At 35.9% G+C, this 21,114-nt stretch overlaps 1 protein-coding gene across 1 annotated transcript; it reads right to left on the bottom strand.

Moving 5' to 3' along the window:
* Window positions 1-62: 62 nt before the first annotated feature.
* On the bottom strand, window positions 63-21,028 carry LOC119246984 (killer cell lectin-like receptor 5). Its single transcript, XM_037513208.2, has 10 exons — window positions 20,191-21,028; window positions 14,222-14,337; window positions 11,900-11,992; window positions 10,402-10,521; window positions 10,012-10,131; window positions 8,574-8,663; window positions 7,449-7,688; window positions 5,337-5,464; window positions 3,709-3,815; window positions 63-248 (listed from the first exon to the last, which is right to left on the bottom strand). Exons 4-10 carry the CDS (start codon window positions 10,517-10,519, stop codon window positions 92-94), a joined length of 960 nt encoding a protein of 319 aa, XP_037369105.2. The 5' UTR covers window positions 10,520-10,521; window positions 11,900-11,992; window positions 14,222-14,337; window positions 20,191-21,028; the 3' UTR covers window positions 63-91.
* Window positions 21,029-21,114: the final 86 nt, after the last annotated feature.

The following is a 21,114-nucleotide window of genomic DNA, read 5'->3' as shown; positions in this document are numbered from 1 at the left end:
TACAATGGACTTAGTCCTGCAGTGAAAAACATTCACTGGTAAGTGACCACAAGCTAGACCAGGGAAACAAAAAAGTGACAAAATTCCATTTTCACCTTTTTCTCGTGGTACTTTCTTGAAGCAGAGAAATCATCATCTTCTCACAGACACAACTGTAGGTGTTAGAGCACTCAATAGCATCTATTCTTGTTGAAGTCAAAAATGCACATTTTCCTATCCCAGAAGATGAAGTCAATATTGTAAAATGACTGTAGAATAGAAAACATACATGGTCAACTGTTTAATTCTGAAGCTTACATTATAATTGTAATTAATTTTTTAAGTCTGTTGCCTAACAGTCTGGAATATGGAAATGTTGATATTAATAACATTAATATAAAGATTTTCTTTTGTGCTAGTCCATTAAATAGAATTATAACCTTTTGATCAAATTCACTTTCACCTCTTTTATTCCACATTGGGAATTTTGGTCAAAGGCAAAATTAATTTTAGTATTGCTATGAGATCATGATACAGGTAAGTGTTTTCTTGTATTTTTTTTTTCACAAAAAGTGAGAGATTTAAAAAGGAAAAGAAACTATATGTCTATGGCAGAGAACTAGTTTGTATGCATATACCTTAACAGAAAAAAGCATAATTGTAATATAGTCTAAAGTGAGGTTGCCTAATTGATACTTTTATTTTGTTTCCTTTCCTTCCCCACCCAAAAATAGTAGTTATTAACTAAAATAAAACAATCCATTAAAAAATATCTATAAGCAGTACTTCCATTTCATCAAAGTAGTAGATTAGGTGCCAGAATTATTTCCTAAAGAAAACAATTTTTTAAAGATTTATTTATTTATGCATACAAGAGCTGGGGTACAGGCCAGAGATACAGGGGATGAGAGGATTCACCAAAGACAGATTGGAGAGCAGAATAGGCAGACTGATTGAAATACACTGCTGAGGGGAGCAGTGGGCGAGACAAGAGAGGTCTATACACCATGTGGGTTAACTCCCTGGCCAGGGATCGAACTCGTGCTGCAGTGGCTGCTGATAGCTTCATAGTGCTGACACTTAACCCCTTGTACCCACAGGAAGGCCCCAGAAAACAATTTTTTTTCTAAGATTTATTTTTTATTTATTTAGATTTATTTTTTATTTATTTTTGTGCAGACAAAGTAGAGTATAGGCCAGAGGTGTGGGAGCTAAGAGGATTCACTAGAGACAGAGTGGGGAACAGAACAGAGAAAAATACTGAAATACACTGCTGAGACAAGCAGTAGGTGAGACAGGAGAGGTTTGATGTGCTATGTGGGTTAACTTCCTGGCTGGGGATCAAACTCTTGCCTCACTGGCTGGCAATATAGCTTGATAGCACTGAGATTTTAAGCCCTGTTACACCAGGGAGGCCCCATAGAAAACAAATTTAATGCTGGTTTTAAAAAGATTTCAAATCTTCCTGAATAAATTTGCAAAATGGCAAGAAGCAGATCTTATTCATAGAGAGGGTTAAGGAAAAGGGCAACCTAGAAGATTAAGTGAAGCACAAATGTCAGTTTCTTTCTTAATTGCGATCATTGGCTGAGTAAGGAATTCTACCCAAGACTGGGATTCTAAATAGGAGCCAAGAGACACAAGGTTGAGGGCAAAGGGATGCATCTTCAGTAGGACCCACCAGAAGTGTCTTGAACTTTGAGTTTAAGCAAGAGAGAAAAAGAATAATCCCACTGAAGAATACAAAAATACAAATCATCCCTCAAGTAATTTGCATTTGCAGAATATTTAGGAATATTTAAATCTACTATGAAAAAAAAGAAATAAACAAATAAGGGAAATATGTTAAACCAAATAGCTTGTAAGCCTTAGGCAGAAAATTTATGTGTGTAACCTAGGAGAGGTGTTAGGTAAAGATGCAGTTAAGGAGAGCATATGTATTCTGAACACCGGAAAGGGAAAAAGAACCGAGAGGCACTAAATGCCATACTCAAAATATACATTATGTGTGCACTCAACATTCTGGAGGTCTCTGCACAAGAAACACCAGTCAGATCCACAGCTGCTCACTGTGACCAGGTTTAAATGCTCCTACCTTTCCCAAATAGAGAAAATGTGCGTACAGACACATGAACCTCTGTCTTTTGGGTCCATTTACTCAAGTTTGGTCCCAAGAACTAACTCATCGTCAGGGAAGGGTTATGCAGCAGACCAGGCCATATGAAGATTTAGTAATCCAAGATTCAAGTGACCCTTTACCCACTTTACCTTACCCCAAGTGTAACAGTTTATTTACCCCATCCCATCCAAGTGTGATGAGCTACTTCATTTCTTTCCTCTTGCATAGTGCTATGTGTTTAAAACTGATTTAATTAACAATGCAATTTGAGCATCTAAATTCAGCCTGCAATTCATACTATGACATCTGGGATAATCTGCCTATGGTATACTTGTAGGCTACAATTACTCTAGGTCATTTCCTGCATGACAACTTGTAGAAGTTTGCAACCCAGAACTTGAAGGACCAAATTTAGAATTTAAAGTGTCCTAAGGCGGGCCTCTCCGGTGGCTCAAGGGGTTAAGCACCGCACTATAGAGCAATCCACAGCCTCTGCAGCATGAGTTCGATCCCCCGGCCAGTCAGGGAGCAACCCACATGGCGCAGCAGACCTCTCCTGGCTCGCCTGCTGCTCCCCTCAGCAGTGTATTTCAGTCAGTCTGCCTGTTCTGTTCCCCACTCTGTCTCTCGTGGATCCTCTCATCCCCTGCATCTCTGGCCTGTACCCCAGCTCTTGTATGCATAAATGAATAAATCTTTTAAAAATAAATAAAGTGTCCTAAGGAATCCAACAAAAGCAGATTCTTGAGGAAGTCACCCTCATCAGTCCTCAATTTCAACACCAGCTCAAAAAGAAAAAACTATCACTAAACACTACAAAGAAAATGGCATCGTGAACAAAAGCCAGCAGAAACAATAGATTAAACCCACAAAACTTCAAATAATAAAATTATCAGATATCAATTACAAAACATTTTATAGAAATAAAAGACATCTCAAAATATGATTAACTAGGAAAGATATTTGAAAATGCAAAACAAAATTCATAGAAATATAATGGTTAAGATTTTTAAACAGTCATTAAATAGTTTAACAGCATATTATAATAAATGCAAGCCAAGAGTTTACAAAATATTATGCTTCAAAATAGGACTAACGTGAAGGAAGATATATGTGTACATGTGTGTGGGCTCACATGTATTTATACTTTAAAATATTATATACTACACAAAGTAATTTTTGGAATGTTCAAAATTCTCATTTGTGGCTTACTATAGTAAAGTCAAGATGATCCAATTGCTTCATATCATGATTTTTGTTTCATTTTATGAACTTCATAAAACATACTTCTGAGCATGGGTTAAGCATCACAATTTTATATTATCAACTTTGTATAATACTTCTTTTCCTTCTTAATTATAGTGCTTCCTAATGTTTGATTAAACAATGGAATGTATTTTAAAATATCAGTTTAACTGTTTTATTACAATAACACAAATTCTTTTATGTTGTGATATAAAACAATAGATTTGCATATAAATTTTCTATTGTTTTCCTAACTGATAAATAGATGTTTCAAAATGAGTTAAGCTATTTTAAATAAGAGGCTTTTCAGATACAATCTTTCCAACCCCAACACCAGTGTGTTTGAAAACACTCCAGAGACTTACAGTTCAGAAGGTGTGTCATTGTCAGTCCGTTTCCATTTATGTTCCTGAGAATTATATGGTAATTCAATCCAGGAAATACCTGTAGAAATGTGGGATCGAATAAAGGCCTACAAAGGAAACAAAGCATACGTGACTAAAGTCCCATCTGTTAAATGAATGAAGAGCACAGGGGAAGGGGCCAGCAGTTTCTATGACCAGCCTCTTCTACTCGCCACATCTTCCTTCATCCCCCTGTCCTATAAACCCTTTTCCCTCAACCCCTGCATCTGCATTCTCCTTGATCATTTATTCATGTTGAAAATGACTGCCCGCCATATAGATTATTTAAAACATGAAAAAATTTTAAAGTATCTAACAATAAATCTGTGAAATAATTTGACACTTTAGGAAACCATTCAAAGTCATGCTTCAGAAAAATATTTAAACACATAGAAAAATTATCATTACATATTCTTAAGTGAAAAAAGGAGTCTTCAAAACAAATTTAAATAACAAAGGGAGGTATACAGTAGAGTCTACACCTATTAGAGAAAGTCTTGCTGCAGTTCAGCAGCTGAAAGGGATGAAGAGAAAAGTAGTAGCATTTGGAAAAACCTACTATGTCTAAAATGTAATAGGTCAAAGGACATTTTACATAATGTTTGATTAAACGATGGAATGCATTTTAAAATACAGGTTTAGATTTAGCTGTTTTATTAAAACAACGTATATTGTTTTATGTTGTGATATAAAACATCTATTAGATTTGCATATAAATTTTGTGTTGTTTTCCTAACTGATAAATAGATGTTTCAGGCTGAGTTTTGCAACCATTTCTGTGTAAAAACACATTGTGTTTGCGTGTATGTTGTATGTATTTTTTTTAAGTAATAAAAATAATTTTGATATTGTCACTGTATTTTCAGTTTTTAAACTTCGTTTTAAAAGATAGGTAATATCTTAATATAGCATATAAAATTTTTGATGATGTATTGTTACCTACGGATGCAATGCAAATCACCATTTAGCCAGTTGGTAAAACTGTTATTGATTTTATGTTCCATTATTATTTCCATTTTCAGATGAGGAAACTGAGGCCTAGAAAGAGAAATAACTTATCCATGTTCACACAGCTAATAAGTGGCAAAAGTGATTTGATCCCAGGCAGTCTGATTCCTAGATTCCTAATAGTATTTACTAAACTATGTTGCCTCAAGGTCCTGAGATGCCACCCTAGGAAGGAATGCTGGTTTCAGGCTGCAATTCACCAAAGCATTAAGTATTTCCAAAAGAAAGTCGTATTTCTCTGTGAGTGGTTCTCCTACAGACTTCGTAGAAAGGGAGATGATTACAAGAACCAAACTGTATCTTCAAGGAGATTTCCATTTTGAACTAATAATGATCATCATGATAAATAAGTAGGTTTTGAATGGTCAGGAAGTAGCAAGAATATATTCCTACTAACAGGCAGGAATTTCCTGGGAGACTCTTAACTATAAAAGTCTTGTTCACTCAACAGACATGATACAAAAAATAATTGAAGGTCCCTCTTTCTGGACTCCTCCACCCCCACCTCGATCCTCAATACCTTGAATCCAAAGATGGTAGAGAGTTTAATAGAATAAAAATGAACATAATAGTCATGATACCAGTTCATCATCATCATCTATCTTCAAAAGAGATGATCCATAATTTTGACAAGTCTGTTTACACTTTCTCCAGGTTTCACTCTCATTGGTAAAATAGTAACAGCTAATTCCATAACAAGACCAGCGCCCTACAACATAAAAAGGCAAAACATTCAACTTCTCATCTGGTACCCTGTTAAACAGAATAACTAAGTAAAATCTTTACAGCTACCAATAATGATAACACAAGGTTCACATCAAGAATCTAGAATGTTAAGTGATACCTGCACCCCCATCTTCACTGTAACATTATTCACAAAAGCCAAGATATTGAAACAACTCAAGTATCTATCAACAGATGAACTAATAGAGAAGATGTGATATATATATATATATCTATATATATATATAATGGGGTATTATTCAGTCTTAAAAAGAAGGAAATCTGCCATCTGCCATGACATAGATAAACCTTGAAGACAGTACATTTAGTTAAATAAACCAGTCACAGAAGGATTAATACAGCAGGATTCCACATATATGAGATATGAAAAATAGTCACACTCAATGAAACAGAAAGTAGAATGGTGGTTACCAGGGTTGCCAGGGGAAGGAATTCAGTTGTCCAAATGCTATACAGATTACGTGACACCATATTATTATGTTCTAGAGATCTGCAGTATAACACAGAGGCTATATAGCTAACGATATTGAATTGTGCACTTTAGAAACTTATTGAAAGGGTAGATCTCATGTCAAGTGTAATTACCACAACAAAAATAGGACTTGAGGAAACTTTTGCAGGTGATGGTTATGTCTGTTAGCCTAACTATGGATGGTTTTATGGATATATGCTTATGTCCAAATATCAAATTGTATACAATAAATGTGTTGCTTTTTCATATAAATACTACAATAAAGCGGCTTTTAAAATAATATTTTTTTTAATTCCAGAATATAGTCTAAATAAAAAAAAATATTCTTCTTTGGAAGTTTTTTTTCCTGATATCTTTTATGGTATGCTTTTTTTTTTTTTTAAGATTCATTTATTTATGCATATAAGAGCAGGGGTACAGGCCAGAGGTGCAGGGGGTAAAAGGATTCACCAGAGACAAAGTGGGGAACTGAACAGGCAGACAGGCAGACTGACCGAAGTACACTCCTGAGGGGAGCAGCGGGTGAGTCAGGAAAGATCTGCTGTGCCATGTGGGTTGCTCCCTGGCCAGCCAGGGATCAAACTTGTGCTGCAGAGGCTGCGGACAGCTTCATAGGTTGTGTCTTAACCCTTTGTGCCACCAGGGAGGCCCAAGTATGCCATGTTTTTTAATAATAGAAAAAAATAGAAATGTATACCAATACCTAAATGATACTGAATATGCAAAAAAAATTTGTAAACTCTGAATCCTAAGAAAACACTTAGTAGTTGTTAATGAACCTGGTAAGTTATTCCATTGTTATACATGATAACAGATTTTATTGTATGAGATTTAGTATTCTTATCTCTTGGATATTTTAATTGGTATCATCACAGTAGACCTTGCAGATGTACTGCAGCGAGTCTATAGTGATCACAACAGACAAGTATCTTACATCAAAACAGAATGGAAACAGCATAGATATACCACTTTAAAAAGTACTCATAAAGCTTAAAAGTTGAAATTTAAGACCAGAGAAAAAGTCTCACACACATAGATACAATGATCTTTAGACCAGCGTCCATGCAAAAGGGCAGTGCCCATGCTAGCCTATGTATATTTTTACTGATCACCTAAATATTTCATGCCAGTACCAGAGTGCAAGTGTCTAATTTGCCCCGATCCAAAATGACCCATATTTTCAAGGAAGCTGACATTAATTCACCTTATGGGAATAGTAAGAATGCAAGAACTACCACTGATTTGGGGGGAAAACATAGAGCTCCACTAATGCACACATGACCCTAGGGTCTCAGTCTCACATGTTAAACAAGCAAACCCAAATATCCATGTCACATCAAAGAGGCACATATTAAAAGTTGTCCTGTAGCCAAGATCACTAGCATATATTATAAGCCAATATTAGGCTTCAAAGATTCTAAAGAAGGAAGAAATAATGAAAAATCATGTAACCGTTGATTAAAAATTTCCTTCATACCTGTATTTTGCAAAGACTCTGAAGGATTCCTTTTTCCATGACATAGCTTATTTTCTATAAAGCATAATTCCAATTTCTTTTTCTGATGAAGGGTTTCATTTTTCAGAATTTCATATTCTAAAGTCTTATTTGTCAAATGTTGCTCCTTTAAGTAGCTGTCATTTTTCATAAGGTCATACTTTAGACTTAGGTTTCGTCGAATTTCTTCCCATTGATGTTTTTCTTGAATATACTGAAAAACTAAAATTGATAACATAGATATAATGCCAAAAATGTATTCATATTACTAAAATGTTCATGTTGAAGGCAAGAAAAAGCTTCACTTTGACAACCAACCCATTTCATTACTTCAATTAGTAATTTGACATTTAGAAAGTAACACCTTAACAGATTAATCATAGAAATGGAAACACTAAATTTCTCACCATTAGCAAATTAATTTAGGATAAAAAAAATAAGATATCTGAATAAAATTATTATAGAAAACCCTTACCATTTGGTATGGTTTTTTTTCTTTTTAACAGCACGGCATTTACAAATATCTATTTGTAAATATCAGTTAGTCAACATTTAGCAACACATTTTCTGAGTCAAATCTACACTAAGAAATATGAAGAAACAGCACAATTATTAGTGCAGTAAATGGAATACCCACAGGAAAAAAGACAGGATGATCCAAATATATAATTTTATCGGAGTGTAATATATTACAGATGTCAAAGAATTCAAATAAAAATAAAGGTTGAATTCAAAATCATCTAATATCCATGTATAGAATCCCTCTTTTCTATTAAACCATTTCATCATTACATACTTTTTTTAAAAAATCAAAGGAAAGACATATTTCTTTTGAAATGCTGTTTCTCAAAGAATGTTTACATCTGAGATTCACAAATTATCTAAACTCAGAAGGTAGAAAATTTTAGTTCCATGTCAGAAGGATTGCTACCATGAATTACACACAATGGTGCTGGTCATAACCACAGAGGTAAGTAAAATGAAAATGACAATATCAGGGGCAAAATCACCAAGTCACCTGGGACACTCCCTGAGCATCTCCAGGGAACCATGGTTAATATCTGCAAAATTACTGGTCATTGCTTAGGATGTATTTCAATTACTTACCCTTGGTCCCCAGCACCATGACTGTCATCAACAGAAGTAAACAAAGGAGCCCAAGAGTTACTGCAGTAAGATGCCAGGACACTGAACACTCTTTAAATAAAGAAGGAAGAAAATAAGCATCCAGCGTAGACCCTGGCCTACTACCAACCTAGGACAACATGTGAAACAAAGGAATAATCTCTAAAATTTTTATGAAAATATATTATAGTAATAGATTTAAATTTGTAATCCAGTGATTACTCTCTGAAAGTTTCAGATTTCTGACTGAAATACATCTATTTTTAAAATCCTACACAAAGAATAGCTCTATAGGATTTAAAAGTATCTCTCCTACAAAAGCACAGATGGCAACAGACACAATACATATTTATGGAAATCCATACTGACATGAACATCTTGCTGTGATCGCTACTAATCATGAAGAGGAAGGAAAAAGCAGTCAGTATTGGTGAGAAACTGGTAGCCAATAGTGGATATTCTGAAGCTACAAATGTGATTAAGATCACTCCTTAATGTATTTTCTAGAAATCAACTTTTCCTCCCTTTTCATTAATTCTGTTTTTCTCTGGACAAAGCTGTATTTATCCTCCTACTTTTATAGTCCTTAACACTGTAAGTTGCATCTCCGATTATCACTAAATTAAAACAGTATGTTATTCTCAATTTAGAGTTTTTGACAATATTTGAAGATGGAAAAAGAACAGGAAAAAATTAGAATGTCCCTTTGATTTGAATAACTTTGCTACCTCGCTGCCATTAAACACTGGTAAATGCTTGAGACATCTAAAAAAAATCTTTTGTCTGAATAAAAACATTGTTTTTAACATAGATTTTTCATTTCTTAAATATTCTCTAAAATTGAATTCTGTAATAAATGTATTTTTTCTTGAGATTACAGGTGGTCCTTTCCTTTTAAAGGCTCCATGAGCTCCTTTTAACCAAATCTGAATGAAAATATTGTAATAGCTTTTAAAATTTAAAGATTTATTTTATTTATTTACGCATACAAGAACGGGGTGAAGGCCAGAGGTGCAGGGGGTGAGGTGATTCACCAGAGACAGCGTGGGTAGCAGAATAGGCAGATGTACTGAAATACACTGCTGAGGGGAGCAGCAGGAGAGACAGGAGAGGTCTGCTGTTCCATGTGGGTTACCTCTTTGGCCAGGGATTGAACTCATTCTGCCATGGCTGCCAGTAGGCTGATAGTGCTGAAACTTAACCCCTTGCACCACCAGGGATGCCCAGCTTCTCAAATTTATAAGAATTCATTCTCTTCTCCATTCTCACAAACTTCAAAAAATGGGCTTGTTCTAATATTCTGCCCCACCCTGGTATCAGATTACCACCTGATAACCTGAAGTACAAATGTGAACTTTTATTTCAAACATCAAGTGCTGACAAGCCATACAAGACAGGTGAACCTACTTAAAATAAATACCTTTGTCACCAGCTTTCCCAGGCCTCTGAGCACCATCAGGACTTAGTCTGTGATTCTGTGATCCTGACGGAGACTGAAGTACTCTCACAGTTGAATAAATCATTTCCTGATCACTCATTTCTAGAGTAAGAGAAATATATTTTGCATTAAAATCCAGCAACAGGATAATTTATGTCCAAAAGAAAATCTAAATGGCAGCCTATAAGTACACAGCAGGATTAAGAGATGAGTGTATATCTTTACGAGTATGTGAATTTGTTTCTGTTAACTCCTCTAAGTGTCTAAAGCATGTATTCTGAGTTGATCTATATGCAAAATGTGAACTTTTATTTCAAACATCAAGTGCTGACAAGCCATATGAGAACAGGTGAACCTACTTAAAATAAATACCTTTGTCACCAGCTTTCCCAGGCCTCTGAGCACCATCAGGACTTAACCTGTGATTTTGTGATCCTGATAGAGACTGAAGTACTCTCACAGTTGAATAAATCACTTCCTGATCACTCATTGCTAGAGTAAGAGAAATATATTTTGCATTAAAATCCAGCAACAGGATAATTTATGTCCAAAAGAAAATCTAAATGGCAGCCTATAAGTACACAGCAGGATTAAGAGATGAGTGTGTATCTTTACGAGTATGTGAATTTGTTTCTATTAACTCCTCTAAGTGTCTAAAGCATGTATTCTGAGTCTGATCTATATGCAAAATGGAAAAATTTTCAATATTTCTGCAAAAATCATTTATACTCCAAGTAATCATAGCCATGATTACAGGAAAATATGGAAAGAATGAAATCTATGATTGGAGAGGCTGGATCCTATTCATTTAGCTCAAAAGGCTCAATTTAGCTCAAAATGCTTAAAATACGTAAACAAATGTGAAGTAAAAGTGATACTAACTCAAACACTGAGATACTTTTAAAAGTATTCAAAAACCAAATATTGATTCTAAACTTATGAAAATACATACATCGTGGTTTTAAAAAATTACCTACAGCAAATATTTAAACTCCTTGCATTCTTTTCAATTATAACACAATTCTACCACAATGTTTCCTAAAGCATACCCCATGTACCACCTGCAAAAGAACTGAGGGCTAGCATTGCATATTGGTTAACATTCGGGATTCCAAGAAGTGTAAGAGGTGATTAGTAAAAATCTCTTATGTTCAAGCCCAGAAACTTGTTATTTTTAATCTCAAATGATCCCATAATTATTAAAAGTTTAAAAATAATCTAGAGTATAATATTGCTAACAGAAGCCTATGTGAAAATAAAATGTTGTCAATAGATTGTTGTTAGTTAATATCCATAAATGATTCAACCTATTAATGGATATCAATATAAAGAGAAATCATAAAATATTTAAAATGTATCTTGCTTCTTATAATTATCAGTATGAAAACATGATATCCCAGAAACAGGGAGTATGAAAAACAAATTGCACATATAACTAAACTCTTTTAGTTTTTTTTTAATTTATAAATTTTTCCAAACTTATTCACACTTTCCCTAATTTCCTAAGGAAAAGTAATCTTTGCTATTACAAAATCCTTCAAGATTGATAAAACAGTATGTAAATACTAGACACAAATAAAAAGTAATTTTTATTACCCAAATCTCTCTTATTTTGAGACTACAAAGTGAAAATGGTAGCACACTGAATAGAAGGAAATAGCCTTCTGTGAATGCTGTTCTTGCTTTCACATCTCTCTGAGTTAATGCAACTGCAATGAAATCAATATAGAAGGCTTTCCTATCAATCCATTATTCATGTCATTTGTAATAAAATGCCATCTTCTTACCATCCTTCTTTCCTAGAATCTTTGTAATTAGGACCAATAAAATACTCAGGTGCCAAGACCTGATGGAAAAAAGCAGATATTACCTGTATCTGCGTCATGCAGTGATGCAGGTTGACCCAAAAATTAGGTGGAAGAATTTGACCTTTCAATCCTGGATCCCTTGGGTGTATGACGGTCTGTAAGATGGAAGGCAGAAATAAACTGTCTCTCAAAGGAACTACAACTCAAAATTTTCTGCCCCTCCTCTTGACCAAAGTGATAAAAGGAAATTGCACAATAAAGACTGATAGTCACATGCTCTATCTTCTTCCATTTCCAGTAACCAATCACTTGGTGCTCTTTCAAAATAAGTGTTCAAATCCATTTTTTGAGAACTGAAAAGACTTGGGGAAAACAAGAACTAATTTTTCACAAAAAAATAGCATACTTAATAAAATCAGAAGAATAACGACAAATACCAGATGATTTCACTCACGTGGAATGTAGAGAAACAAAACAAAGGAACATAATATAATAGATATAGATATAATATAATATAAAAGAAACCCCAGAAATCTGACTGCAGAATTGGGCCACCAGATTGTTACGACAGCAGAGAAGCCATGAGGGAGGGCACCCAAGAGACCCTGATGGAGGAGTAGTGGTGTTTTGGGAGTGGGTGTAGTGTGATAACATATATCCGAAGAGGTGTGAACCTATACCACTTTGTAAACCATCATTACCTCAAAAAAAAATAGTATAGTCTAAATATAAAAGTTAAAGAACAAATTATACTTAGAATAAGATTAAAATAAAAGGAAAAATGAGTTTGAAAATGAAAAAAACTAGTATACTTTAAAGAAACTACCAGTAAAAACAAATGACCAAAATGTTTATATATATATATATATATACACATATATATATACACATATATATATATCTGCATATATACAAAGAAAGAACTTGACTAAGTTCTTTAAGTAATTTATTAGAAACTTTCTTTTATATGTTACTATTTAAATTTTTTTCTAATTTTGTTTACTGAAGATAAGTATATTTTAGAAATTATTTACAACATCCAGAATTCCACTATTAAAACCATGGTATATACTCTTCTAGAAATTTCTTATCTATACATTATGTTCACCATCAAAGTTGACATCATTCATACACCGTGATTTTGATTTATTATTTTCTAATAAATGTTTCCTCATTTAAAAAAATATTCATCAAAAAAGTGATTTTAAAAACTAGAGTTACTGGGCCTCCCCTGGTGGCGCAGCAGTTGAGCACTGGGCTGCAAAGCTGCCCGCAGCCTCTGCAGCGCCAATTCAATCTTCAGCTGCCAGATTAGGGTCCCACATGGCACACAGACCTCTCCTGCCGCCCACTGCTCCCTCAGCAGGGTGCCTCATCAATCTGCCTGCTCTACTCTCCCCTCTGGCTCTGGTGAATTCTCTCACCCTCCCGCACTTCTGACTACCCAGTGCTTGTATAAATAAATAAATAAATCTTTAAAAAAAAAACAAACTAGAGTTACTACCCACATGGATTATACCATTATTTTATAGTATGTTAGACATTTAAGTTGTTTCCAATATTCTGCTAGCATAAAAATCATATGGCCTGTACTTCTGAATGTTTTCTTAAGAAAAACTTCCCAGTATAGACTTACAAGATAAATTAAAGAACCAAATAGCCTCCATAAAGGTTTTTCCCATTTATACTCCAACAAATGTGAAAAAATTATTTTTAAAGAATACTGAATTATTCTCTGAGTTTGTTCATGAATCATACTTCATAAGATTTACAACCTATCAGCTAAAATAAATCTTTTCTAAAACTGGTTTCTATGAACCAGATTCCTGTCAGAATATACCTGTACCTCTCATCGCAGTTTACTTTCACTTGACTCAGGCCTAGCCAATCTTCTGACATACAGTTCTATGACATAATTTAAATTGTTCACCCAGTTAGGTACTAGTGGTTAATAGGATGTATGGGGAAAGAGTGAGGTAAGGAACTGAAGGGGCAATTGATAATAGAAAGACAACTCACTCCTATTTCACCAGGCTCTGACCAAATTCTTTGCCTATTCTTTTCTTATCATCACTAAATCATACTGTAGACAACTTGCCCATTATTCACCTTATTCACATCTCTCACTTCTCCTCCAAATTACTTTAAAAAAATAGTCTACGGAACATCTGGCCACCAGAAACCAATCTAGGTTGGGCCTCAACCTGGACTGTTTAGGCCTCAAGTTGCCTACTCTGCCCCCAAATGTAATCCTTAATCTCTGAATCACCACTGAGGTCTTGTCATCATGTGCAGGCAGTTATAATACTTCTCAGAGACTAATTTAATTCAGTAACATTTCAGCAATTTCATGGGGGGAGTCTAGACACTTCAGGAATACTTACTATTAGGCATTCTCGTCTCTCTTCACCCTAATCCTGGAGTGGTTTTGTCATCCTCAAAACAGAGAAAGATCCTTAGTCTTCTATTCCAATGGCAAAAGTAAATAAAAGAAGCTCTGCTGGGAGAAAGGCAGCAGGATGGGAAAAGTAGTAACGGTTGCTGGGAAGGGGGCAGAGACACTATCATTAAGAGAAGTAACCACACTGAAACTTCCCAGTGCTAACAACTATTTTTTATTTTTCCCATTTTACAAATAAAGAAACTAATGTTAAAAGCTTTATTGACTTGCCAAAGGAAACATTATCACTAATTCTTGACCCATGTTTATAATGGCCTGACTAGGAGGCAGTAAGTACATTAATAAATTCTTGTGATAACAATAATAACTAGTGTTAAAGGAGAATTAACAATGTGTCAATTGCTTCTCAAAACCTTTTGTATATAATTCTTTTAATCCTCATAATTAACTCTTAGGAAGTTACCAGTTTTATTGCTATTTTAGAGATTGGCAAACAGCAACAAAAAATTAATTAAAATAAATGGAAATTTTGTCAAAGGAAGTATATAAATGGCCAATGAATGAATGAAAAGATGCTTAATCATTAAGGAGGAAAATGTAAATCAAATCCACAGATGATACACTACTTCAAACACAGCAGGCAGACTGGGGGTGAGAGGGGAGAAGACAATAACAAGTATTGGTAAAGATAAGGAGAAACTAGAAGTTTCATGTAACTGGTGGGAATGTAAATTGGTGCATCAATTTGGAAACAATTTGAAGAAGGCTCTTCAAAATGTTACAGACTTACCATAAGACCCAACAGATTGTGGAGCAGCAGCTAACGGATACAGGTTTTCTTAATTTTTTTGAAAGGGGGCTCCAAAAACGCTCTAAAATTGTTAATAGCTGCCCAATGCTAAGAAATACTAAAAAACACTGAATTGGATCATTTAAATGGTTGAATAGTATATATTTTTTAATAAATCCGATCTGCCTGAACAGGAAAAGCACAGGTGGACAATGGTTTCAGAAGGGCCTAGACATTTTTATACTTATATAGCAGTCTGTCTCCGCTATATAGATTCTAAAGGGTAGGTCTGTCTTGTTTGTGCACTCAATAAACAATGTAATCATGAGAACCTGGCCACAAAAAAAAACAAAATTACTTTTTTTCAGATTTAAAGAAAAAGATGAGATTGAGAAACCAAACTGTGCAACTGCTTCATCTGAATTGTAGGGTGGTTTTCTTTATTGTTGGTTTTTTTTTTTTTTTTTTTTGGTCTTTTTTTTTTTTAACAAAGCTCTAAACTTCTAGACAAGGTAAATTTCTTCCTAAGTGAAGACAACCAACATCAGCAGGTAACAGCAGTAGTTTCAGATGCGACTAACAGAAAACCTAGCATGGGTCTTAAATCAAAGCACAAGACTGGAACCAACAAACTTCATCTATCACAACTGGTTAAGAAAAAGGAGAGAAATTTAAAGAATATTTTTGGTTCTTGTACTTTGCTGAATTCATTTTTGTACAAAATACACGTAACACAAAACACAATATGAATATATAGAACATTCATTTGTTTACTTCCTGGCTGCTTTGCTACAAAGTCTTGTTTCACTTGGGAAATCACACCCTTTACCCATTCCTTCCTGACATTATTAACTTGGTCAGTTAGAGCTTAACACGCAGCTTCTAGTCATACCTTCAAGCTTTCCAGTCACACCTTTAAACCTCAATGTCTTATTGTACAAGTCTACTGTCCTTCCTGTCCTAGGCTTAAGTGAAGTAATTCTGTAACAACACGAAATCCCAGAAGAGGTGGTCTGCATGTCTCCACTGGGAAGAATAATTTCACCTGACCAGGTTCCCATGCACATGGTCACATGTCCTAATGCCTAACCAAAAAGCCAATGAGCAATACTAAATTTCCTGGCTCTTACAGTAAAAACTCAGAAGACCTGGTTTGAGGTTTCCTGTTGCCCTAATTAACTAATTCATTTGTCCTTCTTTTCATTAAATTATAATAAAGGCTATTTTAATGCTGTGGTTTAAATCCTCCAGATCGTCCCAGATGGTTGGTGTCTAGCAATCACTCAAACAGTATCTATCCTCCCTCCAATTTCTCAGTAACTGAGTGACCTTAGGAAATAAATAACCAAGCATAAAAAAACCAAAAATACCACTTCAGACGACTATCTGGGCTCAGTGCCACTAAGAACAGTCTATTCACAGGCTGAAAGGGTCATTCTGTGTTGTAGTGCCATGTATTAAGAATTTTGATTCTTCAGGGCCTCCCCTGGTGGCGAAGGTGGGTAGCGCCGTGCTGTGAAGCTGTCCGCAGCCTCTGCAGCACTGGTTCAATCCCGGCAGGCAGGCGAGGGTCCCACATGGCACTGCAGACCTCTCCTGTCGCACCCACTGCTCCCCTCAGCAGTGTATTTCGTCAGTCTGCCTGTTCTGTTCCCCACTGTCTTTGGTGAATCCTCTCACCCTCCCACACATCTGGCTTGTACCCAGGTTCTTGTATAAATAAATAAATCTTTAAAAAAAAGAATTTTGATTCTTCAATCATTGTTCTCTCTACTAAATTACAAGACTTTAAGCTCACCCTCATTTCATTTACCTTTTTTTAATTTTTTTTTAAAGATTTATTTATTTATTTATTTATACAAGCACTGGGTATAGTCAGAAGCACAGGAGGGTGAGAGAATTCACCAGAGCCAGCACAGGGAGCAGAACAGACAGAAGGACCGAAGTACACTGCTGAGGGGAACAGCGGGCGGCAGGAGAGGTCTGCGGGCCATGTGGGACCCTCGCCAGTGGCCGGGGATCGAACCAGCACTGCAGAGGCTGAGGGCAGCTTCACAGCGCAGCGCTCTGCTCAACTACTGCGCCACCAGGGGAGGCCCTACCTTTTTTTTAAATGATTTCACAAAAATGTTAGGAATCCAGTTATTAAGTAATGAACAATATCCACCCCAAAATATGCACATGGGTGTTTATAGCACTTTATTCATGATTGCCAAAATTTGAAAGCAACAGATATGCTTTAATAGCTAAATAAACTGTGGTACATCCAATGGAATATTATTCAGCTTTAAAAAGAAATGAACTATTGGGCATCCCTGGTGGTGCAAAGGGTTAAGTCTCAGCACTAAGAAGCTGCATAAGTTTGGTCCTGGCCAAGGAACTAACCCACATGGTACAGCAGACCTCTCCTGTCTCACCCGCTGCTGCTCCCCTTAGCAGTGTATTTCAGTAGATCTGCCTGTTCTGCTCCCCACTCTGTCTCTGGTGAATCCTGTCACACCCCCTACCTCATACCTTTGGCCTATACCCCAGCTCTCGTATGCATAAATAAATCTTAAAAAAATAAGAAGAAATGAGCTATTGAGTCATAAAAAGGAGGAAACTTACATGTATGTTACTAAGTAAAAGAAAACCTGAAAAGGCTATGTGATTCCACATATGGAATCTGATGTATGCATGATCATCATATAGGTATGAATTAAACTATGTCAACATTATGGAACAGAGGAAACTATGGATAGTTTTAACAAGATCAGTGGTTGCCAGGGTTAGAGATAGAAAAAATGAGTTATGAACACAGAGGATTTTTAGAGTAGTGAATTCTGTAGGATACTATGTGAGGGAAAGAAGGTATTATACAAGCGCCAAACGCATAGGGACAACTTCAAGAGTGAATGCTTATGTAAACATGGATGTAATAAATGTAACCACTTGCTAGGAAATGTTGACAATGGGGGAGGCCATGCACATGTGAGGGTAAGGGCCTATATGGGAAAATTGTACCTTCCTCTCAATTTTGCTATGAACCTAAAACTGCTCTAAAAGTAGTCTTTTAAAAAAAAATCATACAGATCAGGGGTAGAACTCAGTACACAACTCACATTTACAGGTCTCACACATTTCAAATCAAAAGTAATGTAGGGGCCTCCCTGGTGGAGCAGGGGTTAAATCTCAATGCTATCAAGCTATCACCAGCCATTATAACACTAGTTTGATCTCCAGCCAGGGAGCTAACCCACATGGCCCAGCAAACCTCTCCTGTTTCGCCCACTGCGCCCCTCAGCAGTATTTATCAGTCTATCTACCTGTTCTGCTCCCCACTGTCTCTGGTGAATTCTCTCACGCCCCACACCTCTGACCTAGACCCCAGTTCTTTTATGCATAAATAAATGAAAATAAATCTTTAAAAAAAAAGGTAATGTAAGCTATACAAAATAATCTCAGCTATCATTCATATTCATATCAAAAATGTCCATATAAATATTCAGTCTGATACTAATGAAATATCTGCCTGCACTCTTAACTACAAGCAGCAAAGGTGTAAAACCTAAAAACCCAAAATAAAAATATAAATAAAACAGAATGGTAGAGCCTAGCAGATCAACCCCATTCTCACAAACCCTCTTTACCATGTTGTATTTGTCATTTTGATTGAACAAAATCAAAGTGCTCCACTCAGACTGTACAGGAGAAATAGGACCACAGATGGGCCACACCCAAAAACCATTCTTCCCCACTGTGTTCAAGTATGTGATGCTATGGTAAGAGTATGTGCATATGCAAAATTCATGATTACTGAAAGATTTCCAAAGGGAAAGAAAGAAATCTCTTCTACCTCAGACTAAGTTAGAAAAACAAATCTTTTGAAGGAAGTAAATACAAAGACAACCAGTTCAACAAATTTACAAAGCAGGCCTCCCAGGTTGTGCCAAGGGGTTAAGACATGGGGTTAAGACACGCACTATGAAGCAACCTGCAGCCACTGCAGCACGAGTTGGATCCCCAGCCAAGGAGGTGACCCACATGGTGCAGCAGACCTCTCCTTTCTCACCCACTGCTCCCCTCAGCAGTGTATTTCAGTCAATCCTCCTGTTCTATTCCCTGCTCTGTCTCTGGTGAATCCTCTCACGCCCCCCCCCAACTCTGGCCTGTACCCCGTTCTTGCATGCATAATCTTTTTTTATAAAAAAAACAAATTTACAAAGCACCCACTACACAAGGAAGATTGATGGGGGATGAAAAGTAATATATTCCATGAAGGGGAAAGAAGAAAGTGCACACAACCAACACCTGAAAAGTGAATTTGATTAATGCCAAGAGAACTCTTTGTTGTAATGGGGAAGCAGGGGGGATGTATATTTGCTGACCTAAGTGCTATAAAAATCTATTTTCACATAAAACTAGAGCTGAACTTTTTTTTTTTTAAGATTTATTTATTTATGCATATAAGAGCTGGGGTACAGGCCAGAGATATGGGAGTTGAGAGGACTCACCAAAGACAGAGTGGGGAACAGAACAGGCAGATTGACAGAAATACACTGCTGAAGGGAGCAGCGGGCGAGACAAGAGAGGTCTGGTCTTCTGCGCCATGTGGGGCGCTTCCTGGCCGGCCAGGGATCGAACTTGTGCTGCAGAGGCTATGGACTGCTTCATAATGCGGTACTTAACCACTTGCACCACCAGGGAGGCCCTGAACTTTAACTTTTAATGATCACTGTCCACCAGTAGCTTACAATCAAGTTAAGAGCCAATTCAAACAAGTTATATGAAAACCAGGGGCAATGTAAAATATTTATCCCAATAGCCTACTTTCCAACCTTGATTTGAATGTAAGAAAACTAGATAGTAGGGACAGCACATAAGTAAATCAACACTTGAGAGCAATTCAAGAATGGGAACAAAAAGTTATTAAAGACTTCTTAACCTGTAACTCTTTTTCCCAAACTTGCTCAGTCTTAAATGAATCACCTTTTTCCATGGGGGCCAAAGAATAAAGATTATTTTCAGGAGCAACCAAAAATTATGGGCAACAGAAAGTTCAAAGAGCAATTGTTTCTCCCTTTCTCCTAAAAGGTGACATCTAAGGCCAAGAGACTTATAACTTGAGTTTCTACTCTATATCCCAGTCTACATCCTGAAAAGACTATTTTATATTAACAGACCTGAAGGCGATGACAGTATACTCTTGCACCATGGCGATGAGATGGCTTTCCACCGCAAACCTTGCATCTTTAAGCAGCATAAAGGACCATGCATCTTTAAGCAGCATAAAGGACCAGCAAGCACTCAGGGCACACAGGCTACCAAGCCACGCTCTAGAGTGACACTGTCCACAGGATAGTCCAAGCCACATGTGGCTATCTAAATTTAATCAAAGTTAAACAGCACTTAAAAAAGGTGGCCAGTTGGCACCAATTACATTATTCTATTCTTAAGTGAGAAAAATCAACAATAGGACATGATTTATTACAACAGGCTTATTACAGTTTAAAAAAAACATTATAGCCCCTAGATAGACTATGGGTGTTCATTTTACAATTCTTTCGACAGTTTTCTATGTTTGAAATTTTTCATAAGAAAACTGGGAACTGGGAAAGAAGGATGGGACCTGTGTTCATTAGAAGTTAAAAAAAATAACATCTATGCAGTATATACAATACACACACCATATATATGTATATATTTAAGTCTAAATTTTAAACAATTTGTAAAGCTGAAAACCTGTTTAGTTCTCACAGACACAAAAAAATAAATATATTGTGAAATAAGGACATAGTAACAGATAATCCAACTTAGGATACTGACTTTACTAGTGAGCTTTTAGGATGTCACTGCTTATACCAAAATACTTAAATGTAAACAATCTCTGTGGGGTTTGACAAATGTAAAAACTTCGAAGCCTTCTATAAATACCTTCTATAAGCACCAAAACATTAAATCCCATTAAGTTCTGGAAAAAATAAAGGAAGATCTACAATTGACTTTCATGAACAGAAAGTGGGCTATATATTCAATATTTCTACCTGAAAGAGTTTATGCCATAGAATGTATCTACTAGAACAATTTTTTACCTTTAAAGTGAATCA

Source organism: Talpa occidentalis, unplaced genomic scaffold (genome assembly GCF_014898055.3).
Source record: "Talpa occidentalis isolate TD23 unplaced genomic scaffold, MPIMG_talOcc4v2.1 talOcc4.16, whole genome shotgun sequence".
Classification (NCBI taxonomy): domain Eukaryota; kingdom Metazoa; phylum Chordata; class Mammalia; order Eulipotyphla; family Talpidae; genus Talpa; species Talpa occidentalis.
Note: the sequence above shows the minus strand (reverse complement) of the source record. Positions and strands in the feature narration are given on the sequence as shown.